The sequence below is a fragment of the Hakea prostrata genome, chromosome 2 (assembly GCF_041222555.1).
Source record: "Hakea prostrata isolate BN-2017 chromosome 2, UWA_Hpros_2, whole genome shotgun sequence".
NCBI lineage: Eukaryota > Viridiplantae > Streptophyta > Magnoliopsida > Proteales > Proteaceae > Hakea > Hakea prostrata.
The window spans coordinates 39,166,285-39,192,475 of NC_142601.1; the positions used below are offsets into that span (position 1 = coordinate 39,166,285).

At 38.6% G+C, this 26,191-nt stretch overlaps 1 protein-coding gene across 1 annotated transcript in view; it reads right to left on the reverse strand.

Moving 5' to 3' along the window:
* Positions 1-832: 832 nt before the first annotated feature.
* Positions 833-26,191, reverse strand: part of LOC149024322 (delta-1-pyrroline-5-carboxylate synthase-like) — a 29,512-nt gene continuing 4,153 nt past the window's right edge. Inside the window, exons 4-20 of the mRNA XM_089144616.1 lie at positions 25,187-25,289; positions 24,897-25,058; positions 22,715-22,992; positions 22,175-22,325; positions 21,835-21,999; positions 21,513-21,590; positions 20,472-20,561; positions 8,058-8,144; positions 7,869-7,955; positions 7,685-7,781; positions 7,276-7,379; positions 7,034-7,109; positions 6,338-6,488; positions 6,183-6,251; positions 5,730-5,796; positions 5,582-5,652; positions 833-1,654 (exon numbers count right to left, since the gene is read on the reverse strand). Coding sequence (XP_089000742.1) covers positions 1,573-1,654; positions 5,582-5,652; positions 5,730-5,796; positions 6,183-6,251; positions 6,338-6,488; positions 7,034-7,109; positions 7,276-7,379; positions 7,685-7,781; positions 7,869-7,955; positions 8,058-8,144; positions 20,472-20,561; positions 21,513-21,590; positions 21,835-21,999; positions 22,175-22,325; positions 22,715-22,992; positions 24,897-25,058; positions 25,187-25,289 — 1,918 coding nt within the window. The 3' untranslated portion in view covers positions 833-1,572. The remainder of the gene's footprint in view (positions 1,655-5,581; positions 5,653-5,729; positions 5,797-6,182; positions 6,252-6,337; positions 6,489-7,033; positions 7,110-7,275; positions 7,380-7,684; positions 7,782-7,868; positions 7,956-8,057; positions 8,145-20,471; positions 20,562-21,512; positions 21,591-21,834; positions 22,000-22,174; positions 22,326-22,714; positions 22,993-24,896; positions 25,059-25,186; positions 25,290-26,191) is intronic.

Sequence of the window (26,191 nt, forward strand, 5' to 3'; positions counted from 1 at the left end):
TCCTCGAACTTGGTTTACGAATTGGCCACTTGGTGGCGGTTACTTTCCAGATTGTTGTTCTATAGACTTCTCGACCTTTAGTTCTTGGCAAGAGTATTGTTGGATATGAAGCACTCCTTATACAATTGCACGCTTGCCAAAGCATTAAATCAACATTTAATGCACTGTACCTATGCCTTAAACGATTTGCATTTATGTTTACCAAAAAGAAAATGATCTGCATTTATCAGGAGATATGCCTACATATTGAAATCCCTCTGAGTATTGCTCCCCGCCAGCTTGTCGAGAGTTCCGAACAAGACGTGTCATGTCTAGTGTCAACTTTTGAAGAAATCAATACGGACCTTGTCAAGCATGCCAAAAGTAAGCTTTTGTATTGGTTCCTTTGATGAGGATTGTCAGGAATTGCACCCCGACATCCTATGACCAGCATCAATCATCTCCATGGTACCCCCTGACTATAAAAACAGTCACTTGACCTTCGTTTGGCAAGACAAAATTAACTCCTGCACCTACCTAAGAGCTTCAGCTCTTTGGGCATTTACTCCTTGAGAGAAACTGTGTTATCTGAAATCCAACTTCACCATTGGAGACAGCTTCCTGTCCACTAAGGCGGCTGCTCTCACATGTTTTCTCTGTTTGTAGATCCCTGGTTTGATACTATTCTCAGTTGAACCAAAGAAAGAAGATTTTGGAGCAATAGAAAGCTTCATTGTTTAGTTTGGACCTACATTATTCTAGGAAACAGAGTTGTCCATAATAGATTGATGGGGGGTTTAGATCCAGCTTGAGGATGTTGAGAAACCTGCAAGGTGAAATAAAAACAAAAACTTGAATCCAAACGCTCAGGGATTATCTAGGAGAAGGAATAGAGGAACGGGGACAAGGGGCAATGAGAATTGTGTAGAATCATGCAGAATACTGGTTATAGCAGATTGCTTGCAAGTATAATCATAAATTTTGTAGATTGGTTGACTTAGAATTGGAAATAGTTGGCTGCATTGAGGTAGTTCATCTTATAGCCAATATTGTTGCATCAGCAGCCACACCAAGTAATAGATGGCAATAGTAATAAGTTCCAATAAATCCTTTCTCAACTTAAAATCAAATATAAATAGTACACAACTTGAACTCTCCCAGATGAATCAATAGCTAATGGAACCAATGTATTACCAAATTGGTCTCCAGTAAATCTAATCTCAGTCAAAATGCCAAGTAACCATAACTAACGTGTACATCACAGAAAAAAACCTTGTGAATGTAACTAATCTCCCAAACAAATTTCGATCCTAAAGCAACCATCATCTGATCTGTCATGCTATTCCAAAACCAGTTCCTCGTGATGCTCAAAAACTGCTAGGAAGCATCAGAATATAAGGAAACTACTCCCAGCAGGGCAAATTTTGGAATCTTTGCTTTCTCAGCCATTCTAGCCATTCTATCTTCCTAATTGATGCAGACCCATGGTAAAAATTTATTAGAGAACCAGGAGGAATGCACATTACAACAGTGCCAGCACCAAATGGTCACTGAATCCTTGAGCTCTGGTAGACCGATCCTTCCAAGAAGCATTTAGGACTCCGATTTCAGATCCTTATGAATGTAAACAATTCCCTTGTCACCATCCACCACCTGTCCACTTCCTCGCAAAATCCTGCAATGTCAAAACCAATTAGCAATTGCATGAATCAAACATAAAAAAAGAATATAGGGAAATGTTAATGTTCCATCGAGATACATTGACTTTATAGAATTAACCAATTAATGTGGCAAAAAATGGGTATGAGTGGATCATTATACAAAGGATTCTATGTCCAACTTACTGGCAAATTTCAGCCCAATATATGGTTCAAGCACATGATTACTTTCTGAGTAACCCAGCGATATAACCAAATATCTACACTGAGAAAACAGAACGCAAGAAATCTATAAGCTGTAAAATTTCAGTAGCATATTTGTATTGTTCTGCACTTCTTTTGTCTGGAGAAACTTTGACCAATACAGCCACATGCATTTTGAAAGTAATTTAACCAAATGATGGGTTTCAAAACAAGGCAAACCCAGAGGCTAATTAGTTGCTTGTTGGGTGGCAAGTAATGACCTTACAGAGCCAGCAACCTTTTTGCAGGTTATCAGTCCCCTGTAATACTTATCATGCCAAATACCTTTTCTATATCATCCATGTAAACAAGCAAAATCTTTTGTATGACTAGTGTCGACACATTTGGCAATGTTCGTCAACTCATAGAAAACATTCCAACTCCATTAGACATTTCGAATATAGATATCAAATACTCTTCGCACGATATAAGTGTGACAGTTGGGGGGGGGGGGGGGGGACAGCAAGCAGTGTGCATCCTTCACTTCCTAGAACGCATCAGGTGCACCATACTGTAAAGTTTATCTTAAAGGCACATAAAATGGAACTAGGATCATCTACAAGAGATCTTCCTAGTAGTTGTCATGCATATAGATGAGGGAGGCAAAGAGAAAACATGTCATAACTACCCTAACATCACAATTCACAAGCAAGCTGGTTAAGTATAAGAAACAAGAAAAAGCCTCAACAGTCCAGTATTTAATATCTGAAAACAGCAATCCAATTATATTTTATAGTAACATGAGATTAGGATAGAGCTAATGACACCATGTTAGGATGAAACAGCTGAGCCAAATAAGTTAGGGTTCTTAATTGAACTATAAATGGCTGGGGTAAAGGTCAAAAGAAAACGGAGTGTGTTCATATACACATGCATGAATGTGCATGTGCACAAGGTTGTTAAGATGGGCCAGGACCTTGTTACCTCCATTACTATCATGATCAAATATTTGCTTTGAATTTTGGTATTATAAGGCATTAAAAGTAGAAGCTGTCTCAATGTGATATGCTGTAAGAAAGACTTTGAATTTGTTGTTTGTCTCTAATAAGGCCCTCACAATGCACAGGTACAGGCGAAAGAATAAAAGGGAAAAACACAATATCATTACCAGCTGCTGTAGGGGATCAAAGGAGAGAGGAAACAGATGGCAACCTCTTACTGGACAGCAACCAATACTCTTATTTCAGCAAAGCTGCAGAACAGGCATTCCAGGTGGCAGAAGAAGATTGGATAGGAGAGTAAGAGTTTGTTAGAGATGGTTACGATGGTCAGGGCAGTATGAAAAGGGGGAGAGGGAGGAGCAGAGGGGGGAGGAGAAAATGGGAGTAGCAAGCAGAGCTTGTGGGGGAGAGGGAAGACCTCTGGGAATGGCCTAGCCATAGTATAGCTTCTGGTTTATATGAGTTTTATCTTGAGTTCAGTAGCTTCTAGCCATGGGGATGAACTTGTTCATCAGAGTCTATCTAGTCTTTTCTTTAATTCAGAAGTTGTTATCGGTTAGAGGAGCAGTTTGTAATCATCCCTCATACACATATCAGAGAGGCTTTAATTGAAATCAACTGTTATCCTATTTTCATTCTATAGTTACTGCAGTTTTGAGTTCATAGTTCTCTGCCATTAATTCTTTGCAAGCCACAGCAGTAAGAGATTAATGGGACCTTAGAGAGGGTCCTAACAACTTGGTATCAGAGCGTCAACGACCCCAGGGAGGTGAGATGCATTTGCCGCTGTTTTCCGGTGATGGAAGTGTCCAAGAATGGTTGATAGAGGTAGTGATCTTCTGTTGGGCAAATCACATCGGGAACGAACAGAAACTGAGTGTGGCTCTTCAATATTTAGATGGAGAAGCCTTAGAGTGGGGGTACCGAAAGAAGTGGCCAGTGTTTGATTGGATACATTTTGAAGCGGCTCTGCAACAAGATTTCGGTGAAAGGAAGAAGCCGGATTCGATCTCGGTTGCGAACATCTATCAGATAGTCGATGCGAATGAACACGATGATGAATCAGAAATTTATGCTGAGGATTGCAGAGAGGTGACGCCTAGCAGCATAGGAATGAAACATCCGGTGGTGGCGCTGAGTTTTCCTCGCCAAACAAGGGAAAGGAAACAGAAGGGAGAATCAACCATTCAAAACATTTTTCTTGAGATGAAGTTCGATCTATACGCGGAGTCTGCTGGAGAAGGGGCTTCTCATGACTCTGCTCTTGGGCAACAGGAGAAGCGTCGACCATTCAGAGGGGTGATGAGCTGGGTGGTTCGACCTCCGGCGAAACCTCCTTGGCGGCGAGAGGAATCTACAGTCGAAGGGGTCGTCAGGTTCCTAATTGCGCAACAATGGAAGCCTTGTGCAATAGGGCTGCGAGATTCGGTTCTCTTACTAGATTTTCCAGCAAAATCTAAGGCGCACTCACGGGGATTTTCCACAGCACGAGAGACGGAAGAGGAACCACTAGCGGCGGCGAGAACAAAAAGAAGAAGAAGAATGAAACATGAGGGTTTTGATCGCAGCTCATGTTTGGGACGAAGCGGTTCAAATTTGGGTTTGGGTGGACCGGCAGTACTGATCCAAGCATGGGTCAAATACATGAGGTCCATGGGCTGGTTGGCAACCTTGTTCCAATATATTAAGATGATGGAATGGGCTTTTAGAGACCCAATTAAAGCCCACAATTTGAAGACATTAGATCCGAGTCATGGAAGTGAGGTTCGCAGATGGGCTCTTTTTGGTTTTAATTTCAGTCCCCGCCCAGCGATTAAGTTAACCCAAGGTTTTAAGTATTTGGGCCCCACCCCTTTTAACCATTTCTCATGGGCCTGGCCCATTTCATCACCTCAAAACCCAGTTTCTATCCATCCTAAATTGGACCCAAATAAATCGGTTGAACCAAGACCCAACCCCAAACCCAATACGAACCGCAGACTTACTCAAGAAGCAGTCCGATCGAACCAACCCAAAAGCGATCCGATCGAACCATCGTCTTCAACCTCTCCACACCGAGATGAAAGGAGCGGCGGCGAGATTGGAGTTGCAGTGTTGTGGAGGGTGCCTGATTTCGTTGCCAATGCCAGAATATTCACGACCGAGAGTTTCGTTCCAGTTTTTTATGCTATTTTCCCAGTCGTTTCACAGAAATGTTATGGGGCTTTCGCACAGAGGACTGCTCACAGGTTTCGGACGACAGTCGCAAGGAGGTTGCTCGTGAGGCGATCACGCAAGGACCCAAGGCTTCTCACTCAGTTGAAAGGACAAGGTGCTAGGGCCGCTGTGCTCGACGGAACAAGCACCACCGATACGCAGGCATCTGCTCTGAGAGTCACGGTTTGCCATCTGTTTCCTCTCTCCTTTGATCCCCTACAGCAGCTGGTAATGATATTGTGTTTTTCCCTTTTATTCTTTCGCCTGTACCCATGCGTTGTGAGGGCCTTACCAGTCTCTCCTCTCAAAAGTTTGTTTCACTAGACCTTAGTACAGAGGAAACCATATTCTATTAGCAGGTCTACAAAATTTTATACTTTTGACACTCTGAACCCCAGTTAGCTTGTAAATACTGAATTGGATGCCAGCTTTCATAGAATGCATTAGTCTTTTCAATACAGTAGAGTATATCAATAAGATATCCAACAAATAAGAGTGAGTTCACAGTTGTCATCAAATATGCCATAAATGATAGGTAAGTAACCAGAATGAACATGAACATACCATCGTGTTGTCAATAGCCCCTCAACCCCAACTGGTCCTCGAGCATGAATCCTGCTTGTACTTATCCCAACCTGATTTGTAACAAACATGAGAACTGAAACTTAACATCAGTTGATGTCTAACATTCAAATTTTTCAATGAATCATACCTCTGCTCCAAGTCCAAAACGAGCTCCATCACAAAATCGTGTGCTCGCATTGTGAAACACAGCAGCACTGAAATTAAGAGCAATATATTTAGCCACACATGTTTGATTGCATCATATTTTGGAAAGAACCAGATTAGAAATTACACAACAAAGATATTCATCCAAAAATTGTTTAAAAAAATCAGAAAGAGTAGTGTAGTCAATGCTTAGTATCAAATTAAATATTCCCCATGCACTGCTAAATTTCAACATGCCCTATATGCAGCCTCATTCAAGGATTTATATCCAACAATAGAGTTGTATGGTAAATGCTTAGTATTTATATTATAATACTTGATTTAATTAAAAAAACATTTGCTTATTTATTATTGTTTGACTTGTGTGCTTGTGGTATTCAGATTCTCGGTGTATGATTTTACAGCCAGGTAATTGACATGCCAGCAGCCATCATACCTGTCAACTCGCTGTAGGAAGATTTTGGCAGCTTCCTCATCTTCCGTAATGATGCAATCTGTATGTGCACTGAAAAAAAAAAAAAAACCATGTTAAGCTATAGATACTCATTCCTGCATAAAGACGGGAAGACACGTGAGTGATGCTAACAATACCTTCCATGACGATGTATATGGTCAATGGCTTCATGCAAATCATCAACAATTTCAATGGTGCAAGCCAATGAATTGTACTCGTGATGAAATGATTGAGCCTCTGTGATATTCAACAATGAACTTGCTTTTGGCCCACCATAGATAGTGACACCTACAATAAATGCACATTCAATAGGTGAAGCTGTCAATCTATTGGTCTGCCATTAATAAACTTTTACTGGATGGCACTAAACACAAACCAACAAACAAAGTACTGCCAGAAGTTGCCTCTCCAAAGTAAATACATAAAATATAAAGAGACAGAAATACAAAACAGATAATACACACATAATTGGAATACAGGCAATTTCAACACCAGTCTGCACCCAAAAGTTTACAATCCATGTGCTTATGCATAGGAATACCAATCAAGATGATAAAGAAAGAAATATTTGGAGTTCAGAGTAACAAAAGGTTGGCCACACCCATGTGTTCACAGAAAGTGGCAGAAAACTATACTAGTCACAGACTAATGTCCTACACATTAATCTGAGATGCCAGGGCCCAAAGAGATTCTGCTTCAGGATTTGAGAAAAATTTCCTAATTTGAGAGCTTACATTCATTAAACTTCTGTAGAGATTCAATTGACATAAGGCCTAATGGCTGATGATCCAACTTATTTTTCTTGACCATTTAACAATCTAAGCAAAGCATACCTTCACTGTTGAGCTCAACCATGAGATCATTAAGTCCACCATTCTTCACCAATTCTTTGTGAACAAGAAGAGTTTCCTGAATAAAGATGAGAGCATCAAAAACCGTAGCATGTAATAATCCTTCTTTAATGGCATATATTAGTCATAACTAAAATTAAGAACCTTAATGCTTGAATCCATGGAATACAATATCATTGGCTATGTGATTAGTATGTATAAGTGGAAGCACAATGAGAAAATACCATAGCATTACAAGCTGCTGCATAATCTATTTTTGCATCCATAACAATCCGCTTCGCCATTTCCAAATTAGCTTTTTCATCAACATAAATATGGCAAATTCCATCTGGGAAAAGAATATGCAAAATGAATAGAAAGTTGAACAATTTCCAGCCATACTTTAAGCATATACTTCCCAAAAATACAGAGATTACATCAACTATCTGTTAAAGTTACAGGACCCATACAGAATTAAGATTTCTCTTTCCAGTCGAATTTTAGCTCAGTTTAAACTTTGATGGATCCCACAGAAGGTCCCAATAATCTTACCATTAGAAACATGACAAATTAAAGTGCTAGTGACCATTAGAATGATCCAAGGCCTGCCTATGATAGTTCCAATACAATATAAGGTTCCAACCAGCAGCTTACCAGCATGACCAAGAACAGGGATTTTTGTGGAATTCTTGATTTGAGCAACAAGTGCATTGCTGCCTCTTGGGATTACAAGATCTATGACATCATCAAGCTGGAGCAGAGAGCAAATAGAAGTTAACATCAATGTGAGGTAAATAAATCACAACAGCCATTTCAATCCTTTCCTCTCGTCATGTACCTTTAGCAAATCAGGAATCTCATCTCTTGAAGTCACAAGTCCAATAAGTTTTTTACCAACAGAATCTGGGATGGCTTCAGTAATTATCTACAAAAATAACAAAATTGACTGTCTTATACAAACAAGAAAAATAACCAGATCATCCACCCAAATGACCCCATAAGATGCCCCACTTTCAAGAAACCAAACCTTGTGCAAGACTGCATTTGATCGTTTTGCTTCTTTCCCTCCTTTCAGGAGAAGTCCATTTCCACTCCGAATAGCTAATGAAGCAATCTATTAAATCACACAAAAAAAAAAAAGGCTAAATATTGGTTCACTGAAAACAGCACATTAATTTTGTGTTGGGAGGGGGGAAAACCAAACAAAAACAAATTTAAGCCTTAATATCCAACTGGGAAAGATAAGAGAATGCTGACAGGGTATATATGTTTTTTAAACAATATTTAAATTTAAACTAACAAGGTTGATATTGTTTTGATGTGAAGCACCTGCATTAAAACAAATGAAGATATTCAACACTGTGTTTTTTATTCTTTTGGCCATAAACAATATGCCCCAACTATAAATTTTTAATCACTACTTCCATTTCTGATGAATCAGTTTCAGAACTCAAAATTTCATGCTCAATGTTGAACTCTCGCCCATATTATGTCAAAACAAACAGCCCAAACAGTAATGCCTGAAATACTGACAGGTCTGATTCTACATCTAAACTAGGAATATGTAATTCTCTTTTGAAACATGTATCCATTTCAAAACTGAAATCAGGATAAGTTTCAGTCCAAATACAATGACCATCTATATAGAGATGTAATAATGGCAAGGATGAATAAAGCCTGAAAATGTAAGTACATCAATCAGCAAATTCAGATATTTATGAAGATTCTCAAATTGGTGAAATGCCTCTCTATTAACGACTACTATACATCGGAATGATGTTAGACAACATTGGTCTAATTATGGCTTCTTGGTATTGATTTTATTTTTTATTTTTTTATTTTCAAAATTTATAAAATCATTTAGAAAATTCAAGAAAGAAAAATAAGAAATTTTGGAGTTCGATAAATCACAAGAATTACGAAAGTATCAAGCTTTTCAACTGAAAATATGGATAGTGTCGTCCCATACTTAATATTTGGTAATAAAGTACTTTTATGGGAAAATATGAACTACCTTTACTGTTGCATAAAGAGTTTCATTTAATGCTATAAAGTAAGTAACTTTCTGTTGCAAGAGTGTAAGAAGTTAGAGATAAGGGAGAAAACAATGTGGAGGCATTCTCTTTTTTCTCTCCCTGCACTTACAAGGCACTGGCTGGTGAAAAGGTGGTTCCGAACATGGTCCAAGAGCGGCTTGTGATGTCAAGGTTGTTCTGGTAGAGGAATTGGCTGCCAGAACAGCACACATGTAACCTCTTGAAATACTGGTGGTAAGATCCGGGAGACTAAGACAGTCACCATTGATAAAGGGGCAAACCAAAAGCACTTTTGACCAAATAACATGCAGGTATTATATGTATATAATACAAAAACTGTATTATATACATAATACAAAAATTGTATAACATGCAGGGGTATTATATGTATATAATACAAAAAAATTGTATAAAAATCACAATTTCCTTTCATATGTAGTAACTACAAAAATATCTGTAAATGTGTGTCTTTGAATAATGAGAATGCACATACTATATGTGTACAATAAGGTAATTTAATATGGTCAAAGTAGATCAAATGAAGTTCTTGGTGATTGCTTCTTGCTCTAGAGTGGCTTCTTCAGACAACATGGCTTGCTAGCTGACATGGTTATGCTACAAAATACTCCATAAAACCTCCCTCTAGACACCAAACGCAAGCTACACCCTAAAAAAATGAGACCATGCGAGGTGCTGAAGCATATTCCCCCAAATTCTTAAATACTTGTATTAGGCATGCTAAGGATGATTTTTCATCCTTTCCCTAATTGTTTCTCATTTGAATTCTTTCCCTATTATTTTCCTCCTCTCACTTGAATTCTTTCCATATTATTTGCTCTTCTCATTTGAATTCTTTCCATTCATCATTCCTTCAATTCGAATTCTTTCCATACCATCTCATTCCTTCAATTCGAATTCTTTCCATACCATCTCATCCCTCCATTTCATCAGTATTTAATTTGGTTTTGGCTTGATGGGTTTCTCTATTAAACCATTTCCATACATTGTATTTCCATACAAACATTTTCATGTATTATATTGCTATAAAAACATTTCCATGTATTATATTTCCATACAAACATTTTCTTGTATTGTATTTCCATCTTTTTATATCTTTCCTTTATTGTTCATAATTACCTACCAGCATGGGATGTATGCTATCTATATATTTGAGGTTCTCTCATATGAAATCATTCAACCATTTTCTACTATTGAGGTTGTGTCTTAATATGGTATCAAAGCCTAAACACGATTCTACATCTTTATTCGCCACGTCTTCTTCTTCCTCATCTTCTACCTCCTCTTCAATGGCTACCAATACTAAGTCTGTTGATTTGGATTCCTCTTCTCCATTTTTCCTTCATCACTCGGACAATCCGGGTGCCATTTTGGTCACCCAACCATTGAAGGGTGATAATTATCTGACTTGGCGACGTGCTATGCATATGGCTCTTGAAGCAAAAAACAAACTTCAATTCATTGATGGCTCTCTTTCAAAACCTGTTTCTGATTCAGTTTTGCTTCCTCAATGGATCCGTTGTAACAGTATGGTTCTTTCTTGGCTTGTCAATGCTCTTGTTCCTAATATTGCCCATAGTGTCCTTTATGCCTCTACTGCTCATGAGGTTTGGGATGACCTTGAGGCTCGTTATTCTCAACAAAATGCACCTCGCATTTTTGAAATTCGTCGTGCCATTTCCACCCATCAACAAGGCACGTCTTCATTGGCTTCTTATTATACGGTTCTCAAAGGGCTCTGGGATGAGCTTTCTTCGTATAATGATCTACCACTTTGCACATGTGGTCTTCTAAAGAAGCATTCTGATCTTATTCATTAGATTAGCTTCTTGAATTTTTTATGGGACTTAATGATTCCTACGGCTCACTTCGTAGCAATTACTTTTGATGGACCCTTTGCCGACGGTGGATCATGCTTATTCTCTCTTACTTCAAGAGGAGCTTCATTGCACAATTCATGAGGCCATTGCTCCCGCTCTCACGCACTCTGCCTTGGCTGCCACATCTCCTCGATATAGTTCCAAAAATGGTACCAAGAAACACTATCATTGTGACTTTTGTGGCTTGGATGGCCATTCAGAATCTCGTTGTTTTAAAAAACATGGGTATCCTCCCAAACGTGCTACAAAGTCCACCGCACCGCCATCTCCAACGGTTCACTCTCTTGCTGCAACTGTGGTCCCTTCTGTTGTTGTACCATCTTTCACCACAGATCAGTACCATAAACTCCTATCTCTGTTGGAATCTGGTAACATTACACCCTTGGAAAATGCTATAGGTAAAGTATCTTCTCTATGGGTTATTGATTCTGGCGCCAGTCTTCATATGGTTTTAGATTTATCTTTATTTCATTCGGATAGCCTTGTTCCCCACACCCAATCCATTCGTCTTCCAAATGGTGGTTTTGCTCCCATTACACATATTGGGAATTGCAACCCCATACCCACTTTACCTCTCACAAACGTCTTACATGTTCCTTCATTTGGTTTTAATTTGTTATCTGTTACCCAACAACTTCAATGTTTCCTAACTTTCTACCCTGATTATTGTGTAATATAGGACCTACGCACGAAGGAGAGGATTGGGTTGGGTAAGGCGTACAATGGACTTTATTATTTGGAGTTGGATAATCCTGTTGCTGCTGTTGTTTTTCCCACCAATGATCTTTGGCATTCTCGTTTGGGCCATCCATCTTTAAAAATTTCCAGTTATATTGCACGTTTGGATCCGACTATTTCTTTCTATAAAAATTGTGTTTGCTCTATTGTCCTTTGGCTAAGCAAACTCGACTTCCTTTTCCATCTAGTACAATTTCTACCACTTCTTGTTTTGAATTGATAAATTGTGACATATGGGGACCTTACTTCGTTCCCTCAATTTGTGGTGCAAAGTATTTTTTAACTATTGTGGAAGATTTTTCACGATGCACCTGGGTGTTTTTGTTAAATCATAAATCTGATGTTTGGTCCCGCTTAAGGGAATTTTTTGCTATGATCAAAACCCAATTTGGATACCAAATTAAACAACTCCAAACTGATAATGGTCATGAGTTTTTTAATTCCTATTCAAATGAATTTTTTTCAACCCATGGTATTGTTCACCAACATAGTTGTGTTAATACACCCCAACAAAATGGGGTTGTTGAACACAAATACCGCCACCTTCTTAATATGGCTCATACTCTATCTTTTCAAGCAAGTCTACCTTATAAGTTTTGGGGTCATTGTATTTTGACAGTTGCTTACCTAATTAATCATTTACCCACCCTGCTGCTACATGGTAAGTCACCACTTCAAGTTTTATTTGGCAAGATCCCTTCATATTACCATCTTCAAACTTTTGGATGCCTTTGTTATAGTCCTAATCATTCATCCATTCGTCATAAATTCGATCCCCGAGCATCTCCAGGTGTTTTTATTGGGTATCCATATGCACAAAAAGGGTATAAGATTTATGATTTACAAACACATAAGGTTTCCATTAGTCATGATGTCACATTTGTTGAAGATTCTTTTCCTTTTTTCGAAATTGTCATCTTCATTATTGCCTGTTTTACCCATTGCTGCTTCAGATATTGATAGTTTACCTATCTTGTCGGATCTACCCTTATCAATCACACCATCTCCCCAACCGGTGGATGAACCTTCTTCACCTAACTTTTCATCCACCACCATCTCCCATCCATCTCAGGTTCATCAACCACCACCCCATCTTAAAGACTATCATTGTTATGTCATGGATGCCCAAGCTTCTCCTTCCTACACAGTTACTCTCACTCCTGCTAATTGTTTTTTGTCCTATCATAGATTATCCTCACCCCATTTCGGTATCCCAAGGCCCTCAATGCTACAATTGAACCTACAAGCTTTGCTAAGGCTATTGTTTCACCTGATTGGAAGGAGACAATGGATAGTGAAATTGCAGCTCTTGACCTTAATAAGACTTGGTCTCTTGTACCTTTGCCCCCACACAAGAAACCCATAGGTTGCAAATGGGTTTACAAAATCAAACGGCATTCAGATGGGTCAATTGAACGCTATAAAGCGCGTTTGGTGGCAAAGGGTTATACTCAAATTGAGGGGGTTGATTTCCATGAGACATTTGCCCCAGTTGCCAAGTTGGTTACTGTCAGAACACTTCTTGCCATTGCTGCTATCAAAGGATGGTCCTTGCATCAATTGGACGTCAACAACACCTTCCTCCATGGCGATCTTAATGAAGAGGTATATATGACTCTTCCGCCTGGTTATCATCGAAAGGAGGAGAAATTGGTTTGTCGCTTGCATAAATCACTATATGGGCTTAAGCAAGCATCCCATAATTGGTTTTCCAAGCTTTTTAGTGCCTTTATTGATCTTGGATATACACAATCTAAGGCAGATTACTCTCTATTTTCTCTACTTACAGAGTCTTCCTCTACCTTTGTGCTTGTTTATGTTGATGATATTTTAATTGCTGGGTCTGACACATCTATGATTTCCAACTTAAAATCACTTCTTCAGCAACATTTCCGGATTAAAGATCTTGGATCGCTTAAATATTTCCTTGGTCTTGAGGTGGCACGCTCCAAGAAAGGCATTTTCATTAACCAACAAAAATACACATTGGACATCTAAACTGATGTTGGTTTCACAGGTGCTAATCCGACTCAATTTCCAATGGAACAACACCTCAAGTTGACTACTTCTGATGGTGAGCCCTTACTTGATCCAACACCATACCGTCGGTTATTGGACCGACTTATTTATCTCACAATTACTCGTCCAAATATTGTTCACACTGTGAATATTCTTAGTCAATTCATGCATGAGCCTCGTAAACCTCACATGGATGCTGTTAATCGTTTACTACGTTACCTCCATGGCACTCCAGGACAAAGGATTCTTTTATCTACTGATAATAAGTTATCACTCCGTGCTTATTGTGACTCAGATTGGGCAAGTTGCTCTATGACTCAACGATCTACCACTGGATATTGTGTGTTTCTTGGTTCCAGCCCTTTATCTTGGAAATCTAAAAAACAAGCAACTGTGTCCCGCTCATCTGTTGAGGCTGAATATCGTGCCATGGCCGTCACCACTTGTGAACTCATGTGGTTAGTTACATTGCTCCAAGATCTTGGTGTCATGGTCCCTCAACCAATACCTTTATTTTGTGACAATCAAGCTACTTTACATATTTCTGTGAATCCAGTCTTTCACGAGCGCACCAAGCACATCGAGATTGATTGTCATGTGGTTCGCGATCAGGTTCGCCATGGTTTTATCCAACCGACCTCCACCACTAGTATTGCCCAAATTGCTGACATTTTCACCAAGGCCCTTGGAAAAGATTTGTTTCTCAGTCATAGAGGCAAGTTGGGAGTTCTTGACATTCACTCTCCAACTTGAGGGGGAGTATTAGGCGTGCTAAGGATGATTTTTCATCCTTTCCCTAATTGTTTCTCATTTGAATTCTTTCCATATTATTTCCTCCTCTCATTTGAATTCTTTCCATATAATTTGCTCTTCTCATTTGAATTCTTTCCATTCATCATTCCTTCAATTCGAATTCTTTCCATACCATCTCATCCCTCCATTTCATCAGTATTAAATTTGGTTTTAGCTTGATGGGTTTCTCTATTAAACCATTTCCACACATTGTATTTCCATACAAACATTTTCATGCATTATATTGCTATACAAACATTTCCATGTATTATATTTCCATACAAACATTTTCTTATATTGTATTTCCATCTTTTATATCTTTCCTTTATTATTGTTCATAAATTACCTACTAGCATGGGATGTATGTTGTCTATATATTTGAGGTTCTCTCATATGAAATCATTCAACCATTTTCTACTATTGAGGTTGTGTCTTAATAACTTGCCACTTGACTTGAAAATTAGTAGCGTCTTCATGTGGAAGGAAAGGACGAACCGTAGCACTTGGATCCATGCTGAAGGTTTCATTAACCTGAGTCATACCTTTACAAGTGCTATATGCCATTCATCCATTCATTGGAGCCGAATGATTTTAAGAATGGGGAAGATGATGTAACACTAATGATCTCCCGGTCACCCTGCCCCCCCCCCCCAAAAAAAAAAAAAGACTATTACCAACACCACCAAAAGGCTATACATTCAGACCAGACTGTAAAGTTGAGTAGGTAAATTAACCTTTCTCATCATGCAGTCCTTTTTCACTAGATCATAAAAGAGGCAATGAGTAAGGGGCAAAAGCAAAAGGTGATCCTACAGTTTTTAAGGATTTTGTGTGGCAACTGACAAAGAGTACTAGAAAATCTTGAGATGTGCAAAACTGAATCAAGGAAGATGGAAGGGGAGGCGTGAACATTATTACCCCTTCCTGATATGCATGAATGTTACCACCATCAGTCCTGAATCGTCTTGACCTTACAAACAGCTTAGGAACTAAAAAGGAAAGGAAGACTTGTCATATGTCTGGTGGCACGCTGGCACCCAAATGTATAACCTAATAAGTGTAAGAAGTAGATGTGGAGGCATTAAGGCAACAACCAGCATAACTGACTGAGTAAAAGCAAACATGGTAACAGATGTGGTCATACTACTACTGCCCATATTGGCAGCAACTTTCGGAGAAGCTCAGCAAGTGCCTTTTCAGTGTTACCTTGGTCTTCTAGCTACAACCATGATCACTTTGTCGCCATCCGGATAGCAGAAGTGAATGGGATTGGAGAACGATTTTGTTGGAAACACTAGAATGAACTCTGGTCATCTGCCTGGGGGAACAGCGATGAATTTCATGGCAGGATATATTGGCGTACTTTGGCTTGCAATAGCGTTCACAGAGTCACTCCAAAGACGATCTTTATTATCAGGATGACTTTCTCGGTGTCCAGTGCCCATATTCTGTGATATAGCAACCATAGCTAAAGTCTCAACCCCACATCCATCACCAGTCATCAGGTATCCTTACTCTCAAGATATCCACAAACTCCATTCAAGGATGGGAGGGGGTATTACCAAAATTTGGACAGAAAGGTTCACTCTACTAAGAAGAAACATAACACATCCTTTCTCTAGAATTTGATAAATATTGGCTTCATATTCAGGGATGGGGAGGTGGATATCCCAGTACTGCCAAGTGCTCATACTCCTCTTTGATGTGACAGGTGTCAAAACCTGATGTAGGTAATTATGAACTCACTAAAGTGATGAATATCCAAATACAAAGGAGCATGATTGTTCGCATTACTTAAGGACCCATTTGTTAAAGAAACCAAACGTAGGAGCACATCAGTAGAATAACTTTAAGGGAGGATACTTTTGGGATTTCAAAACATGTGAGTGACAATCATAGAACAAAATTCCATCGAAACTTGCGAAATTTCCACCGAAATTTCCCATTTTGGAAAATGCGAAACAAAACTCATGGGGACCGAAAAAAAGTCCTAAGTTTCGATTGAAACTTGTCAAAACTTCAAAACCTGTCGAAACTTGGTTCAACCCAGTTGGACCAGCTGGTTCATGAGGGAAAAAAATTCCCAAATTTCGTGGGAAACTTGGGAAATTTCGTGGGAAGCTTGGGAAATTCATGGAAACTTGGAAAATTTTGTGGAAACCTAGGAAATTTCGTGGAAACCTGAGAAACTTTGTGGAAACTTGGGACTTTTTCCTATAAATTTTGTAGTTTTCCCAAATTTTCAATTTTTTAGTTTATTTCATGTTTCCCGAGATACCCACAACAAATACTCCCTCCATCAGGACTTCCCTATCCAAAGTGCGTATTCCCTCAGGTTGGCTATCTTAAGCATATTGAAGACCAGACTCGTAAAGTTATAGTTGTCGATTAACTTGACAACCATAGGCATAAAATGTCATGGGATGTCTATGTTCGTTGGTTGGAGGAGAGGATGTTATAGGCATAGTACTACTTAGCTCACAGGATGAATCCACTCTTGGCACTCCTCTTAACACTAAGTTGTATTTTCCTTTTATTGTCAACTATTTTGAAGTTAGAAATTATATATTGAATGTTATGTGCTTAAGTAGTTAAGTTTATAATGTACTTTTTGGACAACTCTACATTGATGTTATGTACATTGAATGACATCTACATTGATTTTTTTAGCAAAATACAATAAATGTATTCTTTATACTCTAATTAGCTTACATACAGGATCCCACCCCAAAATACTCTCTAAAACCTGTCGAAACTTGTATGGAAAAGTCTTCGGTTTCCTTAAAATTTCCCAAGTTTCCACCTAAGTTTCCCATTTTCACCCGGTTGAAACTTGAGTTTCCCTTGAATTTTTTACCATGGGGACAATATAGACAAAACATACAAAATGAAGGGTATTTTGGTAATAAAAGGGATCATATGTCCTTACTTTTTTAAGGATGCTCATCTTCTACATTGCATTTACTGCAGGAAACTAATGGAAATTTAGTGGCTTGTGCTCAAGAAACCTCCACAAATGAGTTCCAGTAAGGATGATGATCAAAGAAGAGGGATAGGCTTGCATACTCGCAGTTCCAGACAGCAACACCACAGAGAAATTTCATTCTATTCTAAAATCCCTATTCACATCCTGAAACTAGAAAATTTTCACCTCAAGCAGTATCTCATTCTTGCTACTATCCATAGTTGTCAACATGTCGCCTAGGTGATGCCTTGCCAGCCAGATGCTTTGGTTGACCTGGGCACCTTGCTCGCTTGATTGTTTTTGGCTTAATCCCTTGTATTTTAACATTCCCCAATGCCTTGGTTAGCCTAGCACCTTAACATCAACTTCCGCATCAACATGATAAAATAAGTATATAAATAATCTAAACTCAGATTACACCAATTTGGGGTTTCATAGAGAAAAATGCCATGTGATATAAACCCGAAATTTAGGGTTAGATTTCAGGATCTTCTATATAAGGAACAAGGACTACTTCAGGGTTTTTAGGGTAAATTAGGGTTTCTTGAGGTTTTGGCTAGGGTTTCAAAGGGGGAATGGCTGCTGGTTCTGTAGGTTTTAGGTGCTGTTAAGGGTAATGTGTAAGCTAGGACAGAATTTGAAAGGTGGGGAGAGAGTTGGGTAGGCTTTAGAAAATTCTGGAAAATTCAAAATTCTGCAACTACTCTGCAAGGAAGATGAACTGCAGAAAATTTTCTACTCCAAAACTAGGGCTGTTATGGTGAAACTGAGATTAGATCTTTGTTCAGCAGGCTTGGGCGATCCAATAGAAGGTATAATGGCGTGTTCTGGGGCTGGAATGAGAGAGTCCTAGTTGGGTTGGGAGCTGAAAACATTGGAAGAAGAAGATGGGGAATAGCTTCTAGGGTTTGGGATAGGGGCTGTAACTTACTTCTATGCTGAGAAAGGAAGGCTATGAATGTTGCTTGATTGCTGGAAGTAGAAGAACTTGAAAACTGCATAAGCAAAGCTCAAACCCAGCAGGTCACCCTCCCAGGGATCCCACGACTATACCAAGTCTTTCTTCAAACTCAATCAATTCATTAATCATCAAATCTGAGGATTACAATGCAGAAAAAGGCTATTTATAGCCTAAAATTAAAGACTGGCTCAAATTGGGATCTCCTTATAGATGATATCCAATTACAACTCAAACTAGACTCTATCAACACTTTAAAAAAGGGATCAAATTACTACGAGATTCCAGCCCTTAGATTTGAATCTCTTACAGATACTTATTTGTGACTCAACAAACAACTTTTAAACCAAACTAGGACTTAACTAAAATAGAATTACTTCAAGATAAGGTTTCCTAAAATTAAGGAACTCCATCCTAACAACTCAACACTAGCTTTAATGGACTATAACCCTTAAACTACTGCCTCAAACAAAAAAATAAAGATAGATCCCTAACCCTAGGTTTGTGGGGAGTAAAATAAGTCCCATATTGGGCCCCAAAGATGACTCAAAAAATAAGCAAAACACCCCTAGGGTATTCAGAGGTACATCTTTTGGTTTGATTTTTGGCCCAATTTTGAGGGGGCCCAACCCAAGTCACATCACCATGTCATGACCATCAACCTCTCAATTCCCCACTCTTAGGAAGGACACTAAAATTTAAGGCTTTTTCTGTCCAACCCCCCCCCCCCTTTCTTTCACTTTGTATGTATCCCAGCTTTCCTAAGCTCTGCAAGGATAGTTGGACTGAATAGGACCATTGCATATAGTTAATATTATCATACTTGACTATGGTATTTGGGATTTATCTTAGGTGGCTGAACTGGTATTGGTTTGGGCTGGACTGGCACTGCCAGCTTTTCTTGGCTTAGAATTCACTCTGATCCTCTGACATCTGACTTTTAAAGCATACCATGGATTTGTTAAAAGTTGAGTTTTGTTGGGTACTCAAACCTGTAGGGAGAGTACACCCCAGTTTTCTTCTCCTCAAGCAATGAGTACCCCTAGGCTTGGTTAACTGCAGACCTATTTGTCTGAAAAAGTCTAAGAAAATTCAACCTGCTCTCACTCCAAGCAGTAGAAAAGTTCACTTTCTGAGCCCCAGTAGCCAGACTACATGGCAACACCAATATGAGGTTTGAGGAGAGTACACCCCAGTTTTCTTCTCCTCAAACAATGAGTACCCCTTGGCTTGGTTAACTGCAGACCTATTTGTCTGAACAAGTTAAGAAAATTCAACCTGTTCTTTCACCGCAAGCATTAGAAAAGTTCACTTTCTGAGCCCCAGTAGCGAGGCTACATGGCAACACCAATCTGAGGTTTGAGGCACCTAAAGACACATCTAGGGAGGCATAAATGCTCCTGGACTGCCCCTCAAAGCACTTACAGAGGCTATGGAACAAGCTCTGCAACCAGAAAGGGATGAGCAGAACACCTCCATTTTAAGATCACTCTTCCAGAAAAACTTAAGAAGAGGTCAACAACCTTAGAAGACACAAAATGTATGGTTTCGTGCCCAAAATCTGCAGTTTTTGAGAGCTTAGCTCTACAACTGCTACCTAGTGAAGCAGGCGGTCCCCTGTACTTAACAGGCCTTCAGTCTGTCTCAATATATCCTGGGCACCCAGAGTCCACTTCTTTGATGGAGATCCTACTTGGATTATGGGAGCTTAGGGAACTCGCAGAACTGGCAGAGAAAATTGGGAAGGTCTGGTACCACGTTCAACTCTGCTGTGTTAATTAAAATAACTTTTCAGAAGGAGAGCAATAGCAGCCGCATGGAAGAAGAGAACAAAAAGAAAAAGTGATGACATAGAGAAAGCAACATAACAATGGAAAAAGGGGTAACTCCTTTGTTTACACAGAATATGAGCATTCATAGAAGAACCTTATATGTTATTATAGTATTATGAACCTGACATGATCAAATCAATCGTTTCATCAACCTCATCAAATAGGTTCAATGATGTATTGAAAAGAAATAAATCCTTTTTTACCTGAACAAGTGCATCCGGCCGAGATTCAAAGACAATCAAAAGAACACCCAATGGGCATGATGTCTTCTCCAAGACGAGCCCATCTGCAAGCTGGATGAAATATAGCATTCACAAACTCATAGAGGGATGAGTAATGGTAAGAAAGAAGTAAAGATAGTTAATCAACTCTAAATTAGATCCAACATTCAAAATAAAATTATGATGCAGTGTTTGGGCACCAGCACATTAGTGCCAAGTGAGGAAGAAGAACCTACGGTTCACAATTCCTAGTTTCTCCAGGAATCTAGTCTCACTTGTTTGGTCCTCATTGGTTTAGGATATGCCCAACCATGTTATAAATCCTATTTCAAGAGTCTATGTAAGCTTTTGCAACCAGCCATCATGGCAAAAGGATTTTGTTAAAGATTACCCGCGATAGGAGTCTCAAATCACTAGACGTAGGTTAGTTTTCATACTCGTTTTTTATTCGTACTCTAAGTAGGTTTGTTTAGAATATCTAACTATACATTATAAACAAGGATGGGAGGTTGGGTATAGGACACATTGACACTGATTCTGTTTCCGTCTTTAGATTCTGGTTGATAATTTGAGATTTTGTTACTAGGCATTAGAGCAATGAAGAAAAACTAGAAGAAGAAACAAATTGCCCGGTCTAAAATTGACTTATTGCTGAAGGTAAGTCTTTCAACTCATCATCCTTTTTGCTGGTCTCTGAAGCTGTCCTTTACCTATCATGTTGTCTATCAATAGATATTCTGAAAGTCTGCTTGCCATTGAAAGTATTAACATGACATTGTTTTGCTCTATTTGTTCTGTTCTGTGATACTGGCAGCGCCATGATTGTAATTAATTGGCCTTTCATCTTGATATTCTGTGGGGGTGTTCACATACCCTTAGGCCCCCCAAGTCCTCCTATTTCTAGGGAAGTAATCACCTTTGACTTAATTTCCTTCAATTTAAATCTTGAAGTTAAAAAAGTTTCAAGGCATGCCACTTACTTATTAACATATCATGTGTGTCCTTCATAAATATACTTCTTACCTCTGTTTTCTTCAAAATATGACCGACTGGTTCTTCCATGTCTGCAAGTACACGAATTGATTTTGCAAGACTTGAGATCTGTGAAAAGAACAGAACACTGAATTCAGCAAGAGGAATTATTTGCCTCACTCTTGTTGAAGGATTTGTTTCAATAGAACATTTATCTCTCGTCATTCACCAAATCAATTCCAGTGAAATCATTCTGGAACAGTGAGATCATCAATTAAACATACAAGAGTATCACATTTTGAATATAAAAACAGCAAGGCAGAAACCCGATGTTAAAGAGAGAAGAATCTAAAACAAAAGTGAGATATCTTGCCTTCCCAGGCTTCAGGGTCAAGCGAGATATCAATGATTTCTCATAGCCATCCTGCTGTGCTTCAGCAACATCAGCTTCATTCTCAGCTTTGATCGAGTTTTCATTTGCCTCAAGTGCATCAGCAACGTCCAGCAATATTTTCCGTCTATCTTCCGAAGACAGGCTCTGCATCCAAGCATTCATATAAGATACACATGCATTCACATCATATAGGGCCTAAGTGGCCAACAAAGAATCACTATCAGTAAAGTGTAGGAATGGAATTAAATGAACTTTTGACTGGATGGAAGATGCAAAACTCAGCACATGAAAAATGTCGGTATTGTGATAACAAAGCCACCTGAAGTCTTCTGGAACATTCCCTTGATGCAACTGCCATCTCACGTGCACCAGTGCCTTTGAGTGAAACCCACAAATGTGCGTCTTGATGAAAAAGTGTACCTACGTGTTCTCCTTTAAGTACTTTTATAATGTTGTCAGGAGCAAAGCCACTTCACCATATAACAGAAGAGGAAATTAGGAATAAACAGAAAGAACCCAGGCAACTGAGGAAAATAAATATCTGGCTAAACCATTGATTCCAACAAATAATAAAGAGTGATTCCCAGCCAACTTTTCAACTTAAATTTGGTGTTGTCTAGTTAATACATCATTATCTACACTCAAAACTCTCCAGGATACTCTCACTGTCAAATGATTTGAAAATGAAATGACTAACTGCTGGAGAATTTTCAGTTCATAACAAAATAAAACTAAGGATAGCCCTTATTTTCAGAATAATTGAAAATTGCAGAATATTTCATGCCCAATTAGAGATTATGGTACCATAGCAACATCTGAAATTTCCATTGATGGGAACAAGCAAAATAAGGAAGTATACCTTGTAATAACAACAGGGATACCAGCATATGCCGCGTAGACGGCAGCTTTTACTTTTGCAGTCATACCCCCTCTTCCTACCCTAGATTTGTCCCCAAAGGTTATTTCTCCTTGATGCTTTTCCTTTATGTATGTGTGAATTAACTTTGAATTTGGATCACTCGGAGGCCCATTGTACAGGCCATCTACATCACTCAATAACACAAGAAGGTCAGCTTTCAGCTCCAAAGCCAAAAGAGCAGCTAAACTGTCATTATCCCAAAAAATACCGGAAGAATCCTGCAAATAATGCCAATAATCAAAAACTGAGAACAAATAACATGCATAATTCAAAAGACAGAGGCCAAAAACCATCAAGAATTCCTAATAGGTGCACCAGGTGTGTGTGTGTGTGTGAAACACAATCTAGAAGCCTCTAGAAGTAACAAACAAGCCAAAGTAAGACTCTGATCATTTAAAACACTTCTTTAACTTTCTTCCCAAGATCAACATGCAGCACATCTGACTGCATACAGAACTAGAAAAATGCCATTGAAAAATAAATTAACAGATAAGGCACTATGATCATAGCTGTCAAGCTGTTACCTATGCATCCAGGATTATCTATAGGGGTTGAGGTGGCTGCTGCGTCACTGTAGGTCACCTTGCATTGGTTTAATCGGTACTGGACCAAGTTTAGCACCTACTTAAGTAAATGCTTTTGTAGTAGGTATTTCATTACCTAGGATATTATTCATAATTGATAACATATCATCCTATTTTATTCCAGTAAAATATAGTTAAAAAGATAAAATTTCAAAAGAGAAGAAAGTCAACCCCCCCCCCCCCCAAGTGATGGTGTCTCATGTTAGAAAAGAGAGGGGAATTGGTGTGAACACTCTACCACTATAACCCCATAGGCAGGTGCTTTACTGCCTAAGCGCTTTGACGGCCTTTATAGTCCAATCCACTAAAGTCCCACCTTTGCCCTATCACGTGCCACAAAGTCAAGGAATATACACCAACAAGAGGATACTATTCCCAGAAAGCTCCTAATAACCATTAATTTTATCCTCCCCCAACCCCCACTTCCAAACTAATGGCTGTATAATAATCTCCTACAATTACCACTCTGATTCAGAGCTATTCAACAAAGATGAAACCCTTGGATAGAAGGGGAAGACAGAAAAGTACAATCTCATGTTCTAATAAGCCACAAGCAAGAAAAGAAATGCTCTTTTACTAGATCTTGAAGATCCCCAAACCCACAGAGGACCATGTCCTCTAAGCTTTTTCATATCTAGCCTGAATCTGAATTGGTTCTATTGGCATGCCCATTTCAGAACCTTTTGTGAAGAAGCAGCAAGTTTCTGACTTAAATCCAACCAATATTTAGAAGCATGCCCCACTCGCTCACAAGGAAATTCTCAGACATAGAACAAGTCATTTTACACTTTTCTGGGATTTTGAAATAAAAGATAAGTATCTGAAATATAGATCTCATGCAAAATGCAAAAGTAAGCTAGCAAAGTGAATTAGATATCTACAGACTATTCTAGGAATTCAGATAAAATGGCCTCATGGAATGCACCCCCATGGACCCAAAAATTAGCAGAAATTCGGACATAAAAGTGCATATTGTGTATGTCAAAAAGCTTTATACGTCATCACCTATACTATCAATAATATGGAAGTTTGTAAACCCATTTCACTAGGTAGCTTCTGGCCTCCAGTATAGTCCATCTCACAAACCATATTAATGATTATTGATCCAAACTAATACAAAAACCTTACATCATTTTTATTTTCCCTATAATCAAAGGATGCCCTTGCATTTTTTATGGATGAAAAAAAATAAAGGCTGAGAAGAATGCACAGAGAAGGTTTTAGCTGATAATCAGAGGGCCTGATGATAAGGAAAAAAGTATATCTCAGCACTTGAATCTTTAAGTTAATAAAAATAGGTTGCTATTCTGTTTACTGTTAAAGGTCAACACAAGCACTGGAGCGAGGAACTAAATTCAATTTTGTTATGAATCTAGTCCAGCAAAAGTGCAATTACAATCTTTGCAGAAATCTGGTTCTATCACATATATGAAGAGAGTCAACAATCTAAGTACGTTGTTAGCCGACAAATATCAGTTTACAAGCCCCAGAAACTATTTCAACAAAACAAAGACCTTAAATATGGAAGCCTAATATACCTCATATGGGGCTCTCCTGGTACTGATAGCATCATTCTCATTAAAAATAGGAATAACCCTCAAATTTAACAGTGATTGAACTGTTTCAGAAATCTGCAACCTAAAATCTGGATCCCTAAAATCGTTGTCGGTCACAAGAAGCTGCGATGATGACACGTCCAGCTGTAATACAGTGAAAACCATAAAAGTTTAACAGAAACCACTAGCAGATAAAAGGAAAGTCTAAATGCTATGGGGGGAAAAAATAGCACATAAAGGAGAAGGTGGAGTTGCAATAAGGATAAACAAACCTGGCTGAACAATGCATCATACAGAGCCATAAGACCACTCTGACCAACTGCAGCACAAGCCTTACCATCAAGTTCGACTTGTGGTTTTTGGAGATCAGCAAAGCTGAAAAATGTGCACACCCACACACAATACATAAAGAAACTTTCAGATAATTCATTTCTTATGCAAGAACCAACCTAAATAAAATAGTTACAAGTACCTAAAGAAAATTTCAAGCAAGAAGAAAGTAACAATTTCAAGATTTCAGAGTGTTGTAAACAAATCTATTGACACTTTGCACTATTTTACTATTAGTATACTATTATGGGTGGCTAAGCAAAAAAACTAAAAGCATATAAATGAGTTAGTCCCTAAATCCGAAATAAATGATTATGTTAGACTATGAGCACAAGGAAAATGCCAAATGAATGAAGGAGAAGCATTGTGGACAAAAATAAAGGAGAAATTCAAAGTTGTAATAACTATAGATGCATTAAATTGATAGGTCATACTATGAAATTATGGGAGATAGTAATTGAACCCCGTTTTAGACAAGAAACCACTACTATGGAGAAGCAATTTGTTTTATGCCAAAAGATCTACAAAGAGAGCTATTTACTTTATCAGGAGACTTAAAGAAAGGTATAGAAAGTTTAAGAAAGATCTTCATGTGGTCTTTCTGACCTAAAAAACATTAATGATAGTCCCTAGAGCATTAATTTGGCAAGTACTAAAGAAAACAAATGTTGCAAGTAAATATGTGGACAGTTAAAGATATGTATGATGGTTTAGTGACAAGTGTAAGAACGGTGGGGACAAGGTGGTGAATTCCCAATTGTAGTTGGGTTGCATCAAGGGTCAGCTTTAACATTATATTTAATTGCACTTATAATGGATGATCTAACCAAAGACATTCAACATGAGGTCTCTTGGTGTATGCTTTTTGCCAATGACATTGATTTGGTAGATGAGACTACGGTTCAAAATCTCAGTTTTGAGCCTGCCTTTGACCAAGCTCGATAGCA